The sequence below is a fragment of the Epithele typhae genome (genome assembly GCF_022376455.1).
Source record: "Epithele typhae strain CBS 203.58 chromosome Unknown BXZ73scaffold_191, whole genome shotgun sequence".
NCBI classification, from domain to species: Eukaryota; Fungi; Basidiomycota; class Agaricomycetes; order Polyporales; family Epitheliaceae; genus Epithele; species Epithele typhae.
In genome coordinates this window covers 3,430-14,311 of record NW_025954382.1, presented here as the reverse complement: position 1 = coordinate 14,311, position 10,882 = coordinate 3,430, and the positions used below count along the sequence as shown (strand labels likewise).

The following is a 10,882-nucleotide window of genomic DNA, read 5'->3' as shown; positions in this document are numbered from 1 at the left end:
AAAGCACCCGGTGCCCAGAGGCACATATATGCCTTGATGGTCTTCCATCAACTTCAGCTTCGACTTTCAGCTCAAGTTCAGCCGCCTCACCACCACTCTTTGTTCGTGCTCACTGCCTTTGCGTATTCTCTGCCACGTACATGGCGGCTATGCTGACCACGGCACGTGTCTTAGATTTCACTCTCGTGGTCAACGACAGCATGGCCTATCCCGACGCTCTCGTCCACCAGCTCGCCGCCGCCAGCGGCGAGCTCACCACCTTCCGTGTCGTCTTGGGCATCTTCTTCGCCCTCACCGGCTGGCTCGGCTGGCAGTTGTGGAATATCATCCTCCCCAACTTCGTCAGCAAGCTCATCGTCCTCCCCGCCAAGCCGGGCAACACCTTGCTCCTCGGCCACAGTGGCGTGATGAAGGACGGCTCACCGTCGCTCATAATCGAGAGGTGGATGGAGGAGCTCGGGACGCACACCATTCTGTCGCGCGACTTTCTGAACGTGCGTGCGCGAGCGAAGGTCATAGCCGAGAGGACGAGCGCTGACGTGTCGCGTCTCGGATGCAGCTCCCGCGTCTGTGGACGGAGGACCTCCGCGCGATCAACCATATCTTGACACACTCGACTGACTACCAGAAGCCGGAGTTTATACGTCGCGCTCTTACGAACCTCCTTGGCAGTGGCGTGCTCGTGACTGAGGGTAAGCCGTGTCCTCTTACCGCTGCCTGCGAATTGTACCTGACTGGTTGGTATGGGTTCAGCTGAGCAACATAGGCAGCAGGTACGTCATCGGTAGCCCGAGCTGCGAAGCGTATGCTCACTCTTGGTGCTGCCGACAGAGGCGTGTTATGGTATGTAGTATGCTTACACTACGGCGATCCTGTCTGATTCTCACATCGCCCTCCCACTAGAATCCAGCCTTCGGTCCCGCGCAAATCGGCGAGCTCACGGGTGTTTTTGTCGACAAGTCGATCGAACTTCGCGATGTCTTGGACGCCCAGATCCCCGGTGATTCGTCGATCCGCATCGACGTCCTCAAGTGGCTCAGTCGCACGACGCTCGACATCATCGGCCGCGCTGGGTTCAACTACGAGTTCAACGTGATCAACCCGAAGGGAGGGCCCAACGAGCTCAGCGAGGCGTTCAGCCAGATCTTCAACCCGGCCAACAAGCCGAGCGTTATGACGGGTTTGCGCTTGCTTTTCCCCATTCTCAGCAATATTATGGTCAGCAGCGCGCATTTTTCGAGCTGAGAGAGGTGTATGTGTTCTCACATCGCTGCTATCCTAGCTCGATGCAGATTCGCGGCGACAGGCCAAGGCTCAAGATTCGATGCGTAAGACCGGGATGCAGCTTATCCAGGAGAAGAAAGAAGCGATCGCGGCGGAGGGCAAGATGGGGGAGGCGAAGCTCGATGGCTTTGATGGCCCGGACCTCCGCGGACGCGATATCTTGACGCTCCTGCTGAAGGCGAACATGGCGACTGACATCCCAGAGAGCCAGCGGCTCTCGGACGAGGACGTTCTCGCTCGTGAGTATATGTCCGTTACGCCGCATCTGTGGACACTGACAGTTTTTTCGTGGCAGAGGTTCCCACGTAAGAATGCCGTCTCGGGCTCGAGCACCGTATTGACCCGAACTTCAGCTTCCTTGTCGCCGGCCACGAGTCGACGAGCACCGCGACGACGTGGTGCCTGTGGGCCCTCGCCCAGGATCTCCGGGTCCAAGACAAGCTTCGCGATGAGCTGCTCTCCCTCTCCACCGACGTGCCCACAATGGACGAACTCAACTCGCCGCCGTACCTGGACATGGTTGTCCGCGAGTCCCTCCGCGTGCACTCGCCCGTGCCCACGTCGATCCGCATCGCAACCAAGGACGACGTCCTGCCGTTGTCTGCGCCCGTCGTCGACAAGTACGGCAATGTGCACGAGGGCCTCCAGTACGTCCCGCGCCGCGCGTGTGATGCCGAAGGACACGACGATCTGCAGGATCACGGAGGGCGACGGCATCGTCCTTCCGCTCAGCATCATTAACCGCTCGGAGACGTTGTGGGGATCGGACGCGAAGGAGTTCAGGTGACTGTCTGCCCTGCAGTCTCTGCACGGCGGTCGAGCTAACGCTTCTCCCCGCCCAGACCCGAGAGGTGGGAAGAGCCGCCCGAGGCCGTCTCTGCCGTGCCGGGAGTCTGGGGTCACCTCATGAGCTTCATCGGCGGCGCGCGCGCGTGCATCGGGTTCCGGTTCTCCATCATCGAGTGTGTCTCCTTGGTTTCCCCATCCACGGCTCCGAACTGTAGTTGATGGGCGTTCCGTAGGATGAAAGCGCTTTTGTACGTGCTCATCCGCGCGTTCGAGTTCGAGCTCGCCGTCCCCACCGCGGACATTGAGAAGGAGTGGACGATCGCGGTCGGGCGCCCGGTCGTGAAGAGCGAGAGGGAGAAGGGCGGGCAGATGCCGCTGCTTGTGAAGCGGTACCGCGCGTCATGAGCGATCTCTAGCCAGTCTCAGGACGTGCGGAGGAAGTGGGGTCGGGAATAATGAAAGCGGGGAAGGCGCATGCATGAAGACCAAGTACTTTGGAGGCAAACGCCTCAGGCATCAGATGTTACATTCACTATGTCTACACTTTATACGGACAACCCTTCTTGAGCGTTCGATCTAGAAGGGTGACTGCGCACGGTAGCGCTTCACCAGCAGCGGCATCTGCCCGCCCTTCTCCCTCTCGCTCACCACGACGGGACGCTCGACCGCGATCGTATACTGCTTCTCTACGTCCGCAGCCGGTACCGCGAGCTCAAATTCGAAGGCGCGGAGGAGCACGAACAGAAGCGCCTTCATCCTGCGAGGATACGCGTTAGCGCACATTGCGGCGGCGGCGGAAGGGGGAGAAACGCACTCGACGATGGAGAAGCGGTAGCCGATGCACGCGCGCGGGCCCCCGATAAAACTCATGAGGTGTGCCCACACGCCAGGGACGGCGGCGACCGCCTCTGGCACCTTCTCCCAGCGCTCGGGCCTGTGGCAGAGTGAGCTCACACGAACGGTGCGGCGCGGAAGAAGGATTGCAAACTCACTTGAACTGCTTCGCGTCGGGTCCCCAGAGCGCCTCCGAGCGGTTGATTGCGAGGATTGGGATGATGATCCCGTCGCCTTCGGTGATTCTAAGCACGCCACGTGAACAAATCGATGTTGATATGCGTGGATTCAAGGAAGACGCACTGGAAACTGTCGTGGGCGACCCCATCCTTGTCGATGATCGGCTCTGAGAAGGGCAAGACGTCGTTCTTCGTCGCTACTCTGAACGTCAGCGGTACAGGCGCGTGCAGACGCAAGGTCTCTCGAAGGACCATGTCGAGATATGGAAGTGCGCTCAGTTCGTCCATCGTGGGCGTGTCGGTGTCGAAAGTGAGGAGCTCCTCGCGTAGCTTATCCTGGACGGCAAGATCCTGCGAGAGGGCCCAGAGGCAATACGTAGTCGCCGTGCTGGTAGTTTCATGCCCAGCGACGAGGAAGCTGGAGTCCACACAAACCTCAGTATATGTATCTCGATAAGCAAAACGTATACCGCTCACGTCGGGACCTCTGCAATCAGAATGCATCAGCACCGTGTCGTCTTTCTTCTGAAACGAACTCACGGGCCAAGACATCTTCATCCGACAGCCTCTGGTTCTCTGGGATGTCCGTCGCCATGTTCGCCTTGAGCAGAAGCGTGAGCAGGTCGCGCCCGCGGAGGTCGATTCCGCTGCCAGACTCTTCGAGCTTCGTATCCTGGATCGTCCCCTCCGCAGCGATCGCCGCCTTCTTCTCCTGAACGAGTTGCATCCCGATCCGCCGCATGGCCCTTTGCGCCTTCGCCTGCCGGCGAGACTCCGCGTCGGGCTGTCCCCACCCACATGAGCACCGGGGCAAGCCTTTGCGCGGGAGACCGACGCTCACCAGCAGCTCGTTCAGGAAGGGCGTCATGATGCGCAGCCCGGAGAGCGCGCTCGGCCTGTTCGCGGGGTCGAAAATCTGGCCGAACGCCTCGCTGAGCTCGTTCGGGGGCCCGTGCGGGTTGATCGCGTTGAACTCGTAGTTGAACCCGGCGAGGCCGATGATGTCGAGCGTCGCGCGGCTGAGCCACTTGAGGACGTCGATGCGGAGCGACGAGTCCCCCGGGATCTGGACATCCCACGCGTCGCGGAGCTCGATCGACTTGTTGAGGAACACGATCGTGAGCTCGCGGATCTGCGCGGGGCCGAATGCCGGGTTCTGCGGAGGGGTGCGTTGCGGCGCTGTTGTGAACGGAGATAGAAACGGAGGCGTACCATGATCCGTCTCTGTGGGAGATGAAGTCAGGAGGAGAGCGTAGATGCCGGTAAGATGCAGCAGTTGCGTACCTGCTGCCTGTGCTGGTCGGCTGAGAAACACGTACTACTTCGTCAATTCGCGGAGACGGCGGAACACGACGACAACAGCGTCTTCACCTTCGGTAACAAGCACCCCGTTCCCCAGCAATCCCGCGAGCGCGCGGCGGGTGAGCTCCGGCTTCTGATACTCAGCCGAGTGTGTCAGGACATGGGTTATCGCCCGCACGTCTTCCGTCCACATGTTGGGACTCTGCAAGCCAGATCGCAGTGAAATAAGCGCTACCACAAGGAACGGATTTGAATGGTGGACGTACGCAAGCCAAGTCTCGCCAGAGCATCGTATGCGTCCCCAAGTCTCTCTTCCATTCCTCCATCGCAAGGATCGGCGAGCGACCCTCCCACGATTCGAAATTACCGATGAGCCAGTGAGCTCCCGGCTTCGACGGCAGCTTTAGGAGGTTGCTGAAGAGCCTGAGGCGGAAGAACCTCCAGAGCTGCCAGCTGAGCCAGCCGGAGAAAGCGAGGAGCACGACGAAGACGACACGCGTGAGAGTCGCGAAGACGCCTGCGGCGGTGAACCCAGAGACGAGAGGGTCTAGGTAGCCCATCTCAGTGGTCGAGCCAATCTGCAGTGCAGGGGGATGCAGTTAGAATGAGCAACGGGGGAGAGTAGCGAAGACGCACTGGTGGTGGCAGCGTTGCTAATAAATGTCGCTGGGCCCGGGGGTATGTAACGCGCCCCCATCAGGGCGCAGCACACTGCGCGCGCAGTTCTTCTTGTGTTCTGAGCAGTGAGCTTGCTCCCCGCGGGCCAGTGCCATGGTCATTGCCGATATCATTGCGCCGACCGTGCATCTCACCATACATGAAGGTGGAGGCTGGAGGTTCCGGTGCATTACACGGTGCTTTCCACGAAGGGCTTGAGAGCGGTAGTTGTTTGCGAAGTCCGACGGCAGAAGCTACGAAAGATAGGCGGTCAGCATACGTACGTGGTGGGAAACACGGGGAGTATCAAGTCACTGCCCGGCATTGATAATGGTCCCTGGCGGTACTTGGTGTCAAGCTGCGCAAGAGCTGCGAGATCCCCTTCAAAGGGTGCCAGCGCAGCAACTCGGTATTCTGAGGCGCGACGGCGACGTCCAACCGCCGGCCAGCCGCGATGGCGTTCAGCCGAGTTCGGACGAGTGTTCGTGCGGTCGGGGCTCGGCGTTCGCACTGCGGTGCGTGTTCCAGATCGAGGTCGGCGGGGTCGAAGTACGAGCCGATGATGGCGGCGCGCGGCTCCCAATTCCTGCCCCGCAAACAGCGGGACGATTTTTAGGAGCAGGTGATCAAAAGGGCGCGCAAATCCTAGACATGAAAGTGGCAAGAGGAGGATTCGAACCCTTGCACGCGAGAGATTCCAGCGCCGAAAGCTGAGCACTGGGCGCTTTGCCCTGTTCTCTGCCAACGTCGTCCTCCTTCACCTCGCTCTGCAACCCAGTCTGCATCCTTCCTGGATACAGCCAAAGGGGCCAGTGTCATTTTGGACTCTTCAAGCTTGCATTGGCTGCTTCAAAGTCTTCCTAGTCCCGAGTTCCGCCCTGATCCAAATCAGCTCACAAATTCAACCAGGTCGACGCCCACACCAAACAACGCTTGTTTGGCCACCCTTCTCAACTCCACCGTCCAGCCCGGGCCTGACTCGAGCACCCCAAATCATTCGGGGTGCGTTCTCAGCGATGCCTGGGCCCCCGCTTGGCCTCTGCGACCGATCCGCAACACACGACGGCCTGCGGTGCCCTCCTACCCCCTGGTCGCCGTGATCTTTCTCCGACTCTTCTCGCGCTCGGTGAGTGGGCCCTTCTGTCGGAACTCGGCTGAGGACTTCTGTTGATTAAAATCAAATTTTCAGGAACTGGTGTGAGATCCGAGACCACCTTTCCACCCGAGAAGCACCTGGTGTTGCTTGGGCGCGGAGGAGTGCAGGAAGCGATTGGCCAGGGCGATCCTCGGGACCTCAGTATCGTGGGGCCATGTGCGAGCCGAGTGCGCGACCTTGTGCTCTGCGCGGGCTCGGCGCGATGCGGTCGCCGCTCGGATGCGCGATACGGTCCGCCAGGCGAGGATAAAAGCCCCCCTCCCCCGCGCTCTCTCCCCTCAGAACCCGCACCACCCCGCCACCTCGACGATGTTTTCCCCCCGCGGCGCACTCCCGCCCATGCGGCACACCACTCCCCAACCCCTCGCCCGCCTCAGCAGCGGCGACGGCAGCATGCTCGTCTCCGGGTGACGATGTGAGCTGTTTCTTCAACCACACGTGCCGCCACTCATGCTGACCATCAGTGACTAGGACCGGTGGCACATGCAGGTCGACTCCCATGTCACTCTCCTCGCCCGGCACCGAGGCTCTGGCGTCGCTCACGCTTCGCCATCCTCACCGCCACAAGGGCAGGTGAGAGACACCGTGCAGCAGCTTCGAGCCGCACTGCACGGGGTTGGAGACCTACACCCACGTTGAAGCCCCAAGAGCCCAAGCGCGGCGCACTGAACCATACCCTCCCTCCACGGTCGTCACCGACGGCTCTCGCGAGGCGAGCGACACGCAATGTGATTTGTGCGTCTCTCTATTACTCCCTCCCGCTGACGTCGACGCTGATTTCCGCACGGCAGCCATGCCATCAATGGTAATCCCCCAACATTGTGAGTCAGTCGCCTCGCATATCTTTTGAACGAGACCTGACTTCGACTGTTGGGCAGCGACCTGGGGCTTGGAGACCAGACGTGCAAGTACGCTCAGTAAGGGCGCGGTCGACCTCTTCCCGCTGTCCAATCCAGCGGCGAAAGTATACTACGGTCCCGCGCCAGGCGGCACGCACGTTCCAGATGAATGCCGCTCCGAAGTCCATCGGAAAGATTTGGCTCCAGGAACCTCGTGCGTGCTGCCCTCAGGCTTCGAGCCTTGTTTCTTTTCTCTCGACTGTTACCGCTCTCCCTCTCCTCCCCATGTCCACGCCTATGCACAAGGACGGCGATCGTCAGGCGGCGCGCACGACCCGATGAACGCCGCTCCGTGACCTTCACGGAATGTTTTCGAGGCTCCGGGACACTCGAGCGCGCCGACCCCAGCTCGGCCCGTCCTTGTTTCTCTCCCTACCCCCCATCTCTATCGCCGCTCTTATCTCTATGCGTATGTCTACCTATGTTTCGGGCGACGGAGGTCCCTACGACCTCCGTTGCAAAATATTTCCCGAGGTATCGGCGCAGGCCTCTCCGTGGCCCTCGGGACTAGTACCTGTCGCTCGCGCGGCGGGGAAGCCAACATGCGTCATTCATGTATTATGTAGTCGCTGCAATCGATATTTGGGCATTGTTCTCAGTTCATTAGCATCGTTTCAGAGTACACGGAGTCGGAAACCCCTGATAAGAACTTCCGACATAGATGAAAACAAAAGCATTGAATCATACAGCTGCTCCCGTCCACAATACGAGGATCCTTCCACGGGCCGTAGTTCTTTATAGATCTCAGAGTGTGTGGTGCTGCTTGACGAGTAAGGGGAGCTGCCCACCCGCCTCTGGGTCGCTGCGGAGGCGTGGACGCTGCAGAGCCGCGCCCTGTTTCTTCTCCACGTCCTCGACTGGCACGGCGAGCTCGAATTCGAAGCGGCGCACGAGCGTGAAGATGAGCGCCTTCATCCTACGAACCCAATTGGGCATCAGCGTTTGCGTATCAAGCAGGGAGGGTTAGAACGGAAGACGCACTCGACGAGAGTGAAACGATATCCAATGCAGGCTCTGGGGCCGCCATGGAAAGTCAGTATGTGGCCCCACACTCCGGGGACGGGGCCGACTGCGTCGGGAAGCCCCTCGCCGAGCCACCGCTCCGGGCTGGATGTCGATATGGTCAGTATCTCGACACGAGGACGACATCTGGCACGCACTTGAACTCTGCAGCATCCTCGCCCCAGAGCTTCTTCGACGTCGTCTTTGCTCGCCTGGCGCATGATGCTCGGCACGGGCGCGTAGAGCCGCAGTGTCTCGCGCACGACAGCGTCCAGGTAAGGGAGCTCGTTCAGCTCCTCCATCGTCGGCATGTCGGTGGGCACCGCCAGGAGCTCATCGCGAAGCCTGGTCTGGACGCCCGGTGCCTGCATGAGCGCGAAGAGGCACCACGTCGTCGCTGTGCTCGTCGTCTCGTGGCCGGCGACGAAGAACCTGCAGGACACGGCCAGAAGCCGGGGACACAGCCACAGACTGTCCTGAGTTCGGACCCATCGAGAAAGTGCCCCCCCCCAAGTGTGACACTTGGGGAGCAACCCCCCGACACAGTGCCCCGCCCCTCTTTTGTCAAAATTGACTGCCAGATACCAGGCACCGACCAGACGCCATGCCGGGTGCTTTCTGGTAGTAAGCGGAGCATGCATCCGAAATTGACAATCGTACATCACCGAGCTGACCGACTAGAGGGAGCTTCCATCGTCATGCGCCGTTCCCTAACCCTCTTTTTCTCAAACTGCATGCCCGCTCACGCCCCCTTCGTCTTGATGAGTCCTGCCAAGAGGTCGAAGCTGTTCCCGTCCGGCTGAAGGTCAAAGAACTCCGGTCCGCCTCCACCTCGAGGAGACGAGAACGCGTCCGGCTCCGCCATCGTCCGCAGCAGCCCGTGCTCCGGCGTTATCCCCACGATGCGCACCTTGCGCGGCGGCGACACCGTGGTCAGCGTCACGAGCTCGTCCCTGTGTCGCGGCCGGGTCAGAGACCGGGCAGCGGAGGACGGAACGGGGGCACGCACGAGTGGAGCCAGCGCTCCAGGTACTCGTCCATGAACGGTTCGAAGGACCCACGCGCGGCGAGGAACTCGGACCACTTCCGCTCGAAGCGCGCCATGATCGCCGCGAAGGTGCGCTCCATCGTCGGTGGGGCGGCGCTGCTGCGCGCGAGCTGCGCGAGTGAGGGGATCAGCGGCGGGTTGAGCACGTTGAGGCCACAGCCTGCGGGTGGAAGCGACGTCAGTCTACGGAGAGCGGACGAGGAGCCGGGACAGCGCGCACCGACGACGATCTCGACCTTGCCTTGGCCGAAGCTGGTGTTGACCAGGATGCCGCCGATCTTCTTCCTCTCGCCCTCCTGGGTGATTGCGTAAATATCGTTCGGCCACTTGATGCGCACAGCGTCCCCGGCTGACGTTCCGAGAACCGCGGGATCGCGGCACGCGTCCGCGAGAACGAGCGCTGCGAGGTATTGCACGAAGACTAGGCGCGAGCCCGGAAGCGCTGACAGAGGTGCGCGCAGGAGAAGGGAGAATTGGAGGCATCCTGGAGGGGAGAGCCACACGTTCGCACCGCGGCCTCGACCGGTCAATTGCATTGAGGCCAGCGAGACAAGCGGCGTCGGGAGGGAAGTGAGCAGATGGGTGTTTCTGGAATAACGTCATCGACACAACCAGGTGTACAGAGACGGAGGCGTACTTGTCGAGCATCGTCTGTGTGCTGGTCACAACCTCGCCATACAACAGCGCTTCACCCACTCCCCAGGTATCGTCTTCATAGGTGTCCGGGCATGCTTGTCCTTTCCGGGCGTCCGCGAGAGCTTCGTAGTATGCAGTGATATTGAAGCGCGGCGTGAGTTCGGTGGCAGGGAGAGTTGCGCCCGGGTAGACGACGACGTGCTTCGGATTCCATGTCGTAGGGTCGTCGCTCGTGGTATCTGCTGCAACAAGCTGCTGCTCAAAGACAGCCGTCGCCTGTTCCTGCGAGTGGAAGAGAAAGGTGTCATTCTTGTCCGCGAGCTCGTGCGTAAGAGCCGGGACACCAATCAAACGGAGAGCATGCTCGACGACGCCAGGACGCCAAGGTGCCGAGCAGAGAACTTGAGGGGTGGGCCGTGCGACTGCGTTTGACATGGAGAGCTGCAAACCAAGGGCGTCGATGGTCGAGCGGAGGAGTGCGATGATTCCGGGCTGCGCGGCGTACTCTTGTGGGACACACAGAGTCCACACGCCTACCACTCCCTGGCCGAGTGGGATGTTTGCGCCAGCGACAGTCGTGCCAGATGGATATCGCGCGATGACTTCGACGCCGACCTTCCCCAGGTCTGGTATCGCAGTCAGATCGATCGAGCCTGCTGTCGGCAATCCCTCCACGACGTAGCCGTTGACCACTTGCACGTCGGCCAAAGCTGGAGCACCAGTGCTTGGAGCGATCGTCACGACGATTCTGCTATCCTCATCTTCTAAGGACAGTTTGATGTTCGACGACGTGTCCGGCAGCCCCCGACTCTGAGCTGGGCTCGCGCGAGCGACGTTCCCCAGCGATAAGAAGCGCCCGCCAGCGGCGACGTACTTCTGGACCGCCTGAGCCGCAGCGGTGTTGAAAGGTGATTCTGGCGTTCCGGTTTGGCCCTGAGACAGGAAAGGAGGCATAACGAGCATTGCGCATCCTTTAGACCATGGGTGCGAGGCGAGGGACGTCGAGTTGACGGCTTGCACGGCGTAGTTCGGGGCCAAGATGGAGCGGATGAAGGAAAGGATGTGCTGGTGGGAAGTCGAAGATAGATCCGAGCCG

General features: G+C 60.8%; 1 protein-coding gene across 1 annotated transcript; it reads left to right on the top strand.

The window, feature by feature from the left end:
• Positions 1–200: 200 nt before the first annotated feature.
• Positions 201–2,478, top strand: BXZ73DRAFT_58133 (cytochrome P450; the record flags this gene model as incomplete). Its single annotated transcript, XM_048021636.1, has 10 exons — positions 201–494; positions 560–692; positions 754–773; positions 832–843; positions 904–1,218; positions 1,283–1,533; positions 1,638–1,931; positions 1,981–2,067; positions 2,127–2,246; positions 2,307–2,478. 10 exons carry the CDS (start codon positions 201–203, stop codon positions 2,476–2,478), a joined length of 1,698 nt encoding a protein of 565 aa, XP_047870944.1.
• Between the last annotated feature and the right edge of the window lie 8,404 nt (positions 2,479–10,882).